A 3,334-nucleotide genomic window follows, 5' to 3' on the forward strand; every position below is an offset into this window, starting at 1 on the left:
CGCAAGGAGTGAAAGTCCTGGCCATTGAACTTGATGATGGGGGTCATGGCTAGAGGCTCCTGGTTGTGTGCCATGGCTCTCCTTAGAAGATATCCAAAAAAGATATTTTTAGGGATGAGACATCAAGTCCTTTGCATCATCAGAGTGAGCCTTGGAAGGGCATTCAGATGTTCCTCCCACCCCCAAGTGAGACCTAGATCAGTGCTATCTCTAGTGACACAGCCAGTTGGTGGGTGAGCCCAGACTAGAATTCCAACATCCTTCCTTCCAGTTCAGTTTTCAATCTGCTGTACTGAGAGCTTCTCAGTATGCTCTATGTGCCCCAGAGACTATGGGGGTATTTGTACATTAATGAACATTTATTAAGTACTGACCTTGTGCCAGGCGCTTTTCTGAATGCTGGCAATTCAAAGATAAATATGACATGATCTTTACCCTCCAGGGGCTCATCGTCAAGTGGGAAAGGTAGATTAGACATTTCAACAGAAACTATCTAATTAAAAATGTGTACAATGTCCTGTGGACATAAAGAAGCTATGAACTGCCCATTGACCTTTGAATTGGGCCTTCAAGGAAGAATTTGCCAGGTGGAGAATGGTAGCTATTAAAAAAACAAGTCCCTCCAGGTGCCCTGAGTAGCAAGTGTAAGGAGGCCCAGGAGTTGGATAGAAAAGGTCATGTATGTTAGAGGAAATGGGAGGGGCTGGAGGAGACAGTGGTGTGGGGGCTAAGGAGAGGGAGTGTGGGCAGAGACAGCCAGGACAGTAGGTGGATGTTAGTACATGGAGACCCAAGGGAGGTTCCCAGGACTGAAAATTTACTTCTGCAAGCAGAGGGCAGGGATAGACCAAAGAAAGAGGCTGGCCACTCCAGTCTGGTAATTAACAGTTTATTAAGGGAAACTTACATATGAGGCTTGTCTCGGGTGACGCCAAGACAAAATGGACCCTGGTGCCGCTTGGCAGGGGTCAAATGATTATACAGTGTAAAGGAGGGCACAGTCACGGGCACTAGAACGTGATTGCTCCCAGGTACTGGAAATTCGATAGCTTGACCAGGTCAGGACAACAATCTATTCCAGGACCTGGAGCATATCAGGGGACAGGGAGGGGTGCTGATTTATATCAGAATGAACACCAAAACAACCTCTGGCCCAGGTCCAGTTTGTGGGACAGATGGTAGCCATGTCATAGAATAGTTGTCTCTTGTCCATAGTTGGAAAACTGGATTGTGAAATGTTTTATACCTTGCAAGCACCCTAGGGCCATGGAAGAGGTGGCTCGTGATCAGATCTGGATATAGATTGTGGAGCAAGTGGGAGGCCACGTGGAGGACATGGGTAGGGACAGAGACAGAGAGGAGGCTAGGAGGCTGCGGCATTTGTCCATGGCAGAGAGTGATCAAGTGTTAGTAGAGAAATGGTAGAGACAAATTCCAGAGTTATTTTATAGGTAGAACTAATAGGATTTGATGATGAACTAAATATGGGGGCAAGGAGTAGGGAAGGTGAAGGAGGGAAAAGAAAAAGCAGTGTGCTGAACATTCAAATGGTTTCTGAAGTTTGCTTTCTGCTCCTGTCACCTACCTACTGGTTTTGCAACACCAAGTTAGTAGTCAAGCTTGTGAACCTATTTCTCCACCTGTATGGGTTAATGACATCAACCTTCTAGGGTTTGTTGTGGTAGTAATATTTGGCCTAACATACCACTCAATAAATAGTGGTGGCTTAATTTCTCTAAAAGGATGTCAAGGAATTCTGGGCTTTCCTGTTCAGGAAGCCATAGGTACGTAACTAACGCCACTTACTAAAACATGCCTCACATCTTCCATCTGTGAGGCAGGATGACTTGGATCTGAATCCTGAGTCCACACTTACTAGTTGTGGGATGTGAAAACTCTCCTTAGCCCTTAAAGCCATGCATTTTAAGCTTCTTTGACCAGTGTCTGTTTAGGTGGCACAAAAGACTCCAAGGTCCACATGTACTATCCATTTCAGCTTCCCAGTGGAATAGAAATAAGGTGATGATAAAGAATGGGAGAAGAACATACATGAACAACTCATAAAGGAAGAATATGAGCTCAGATCAAGATCTTGGATGACAGAAAAAAAAACATGCGAACTTAAAATAACAGCAATTTTCTTACAGTTAACTTACAATAATAGTATGTTGCAAGTCATTTCGATAGCACAAATTCATAGGCAGACTATCACCAGTGAAGTAGCACTGTGCTCATGTATTTGGAGGGAATTATGTACATAATTGTCTAGCAAACGAGGTAAGAATAATTTATATTTGAACTATTAGGTCGAACCATATGAAACTGTCATTTCTGTAGGTCAAAAATGGTTGGAGTCAGTTTCATATGGTTTAACCTAAGGTAACAATGGTTGAACATAGGCAACTTCATTTGGTTTAGCCTAATATGATATATACATTTCTTTGCTTTCGTTTTTGAAAAATAACGGGTGAAAATATGTTAATATACCTCACCTCTCACTCTAGGGTTGAGAGGAGAGCCCACAACAAATTATATCGTGATAAAACTGAAATAACAGTAAAGTATCAATCAAGAGCAAGAAAGCAGTAACAGAATTTGATTGTCAATTCAAGACAAAGGCAGCGACACCTGATGAGGGAGAGCTGCGAAAATCATGGGTCTTCAAACTCTGTACGAGCCTGGGGACAGTGGAACCTATATAGCAGTGCCAAGGTGCCTACGTCCCAGTAAAATGTTGGATTAGAGTATGTGATAAACTCTAGCAATGAGCTCATTTTAGTTTATGAAAACCAAATTGTAGCTACCTTTAATTACATAATTATGGGACTGCTAGTAAACAGCCCTTAACTGTATGTAAAAATGAGTCTAAAGAATTTGGCTTGCCTTCTCCATCAGAATCTTGCAAAGGCCCTACCTTTGGGGATCAGTTTCCAGGCCATATGCAGGGCTCTAACTGCCCACTGTTGGACAGTGGACTGGCTGACTTTAGGAATCCCACTCCAAGACTCACTTTCCTCATTTGTGAAATGGAGATAGTGATAAGTATGCATGGTATAGAGTAGTGAAACTAAGATGAAACCATGCTTGTCAAATACTTTGCACTGTGACTGGTAAATAGAAAATGATCAATAAATGATGGTTATTAGTATGATTACCATTATCATTTTGACCATGGAAGGACTGTGCAGAAGCCCTACCCCCTCTAACACGGGGTCTTGCTCTTATGAATGACAGGGTGGGCTCGGAGGGGCCTGCAGGAGTGAGGGTCAGGGGTGAGGCATCAGACGTTCACCCTCAGCTGTGCTGCTGCTCTGCACGCACTAGCTGACACCCC

At 43.4% G+C, this 3,334-nt stretch overlaps 1 protein-coding gene across 1 annotated transcript in view; it reads right to left on the bottom strand.

The window, feature by feature from the left end:
- CAPN13 (calpain 13) overlaps window positions 1-74 on the bottom strand; it is a 51,264-nt gene extending 51,190 nt beyond the window's left edge. The window contains exon 1 of the mRNA XM_025045794.1: window positions 1-74. This exon is cut by the window's left edge and continues 118 nt beyond it. Coding sequence (XP_024901562.1) covers window positions 1-74 — 74 coding nt within the window.
- Between the last annotated feature and the right edge of the window lie 3,260 nt (window positions 75-3,334).

This window comes from Pteropus alecto, unplaced genomic scaffold (genome assembly GCF_000325575.1).
Source record: "Pteropus alecto unplaced genomic scaffold, ASM32557v1 scaffold61, whole genome shotgun sequence".
In the NCBI taxonomy this organism is placed as follows: Eukaryota; Metazoa; Chordata; class Mammalia; order Chiroptera; family Pteropodidae; genus Pteropus; species Pteropus alecto.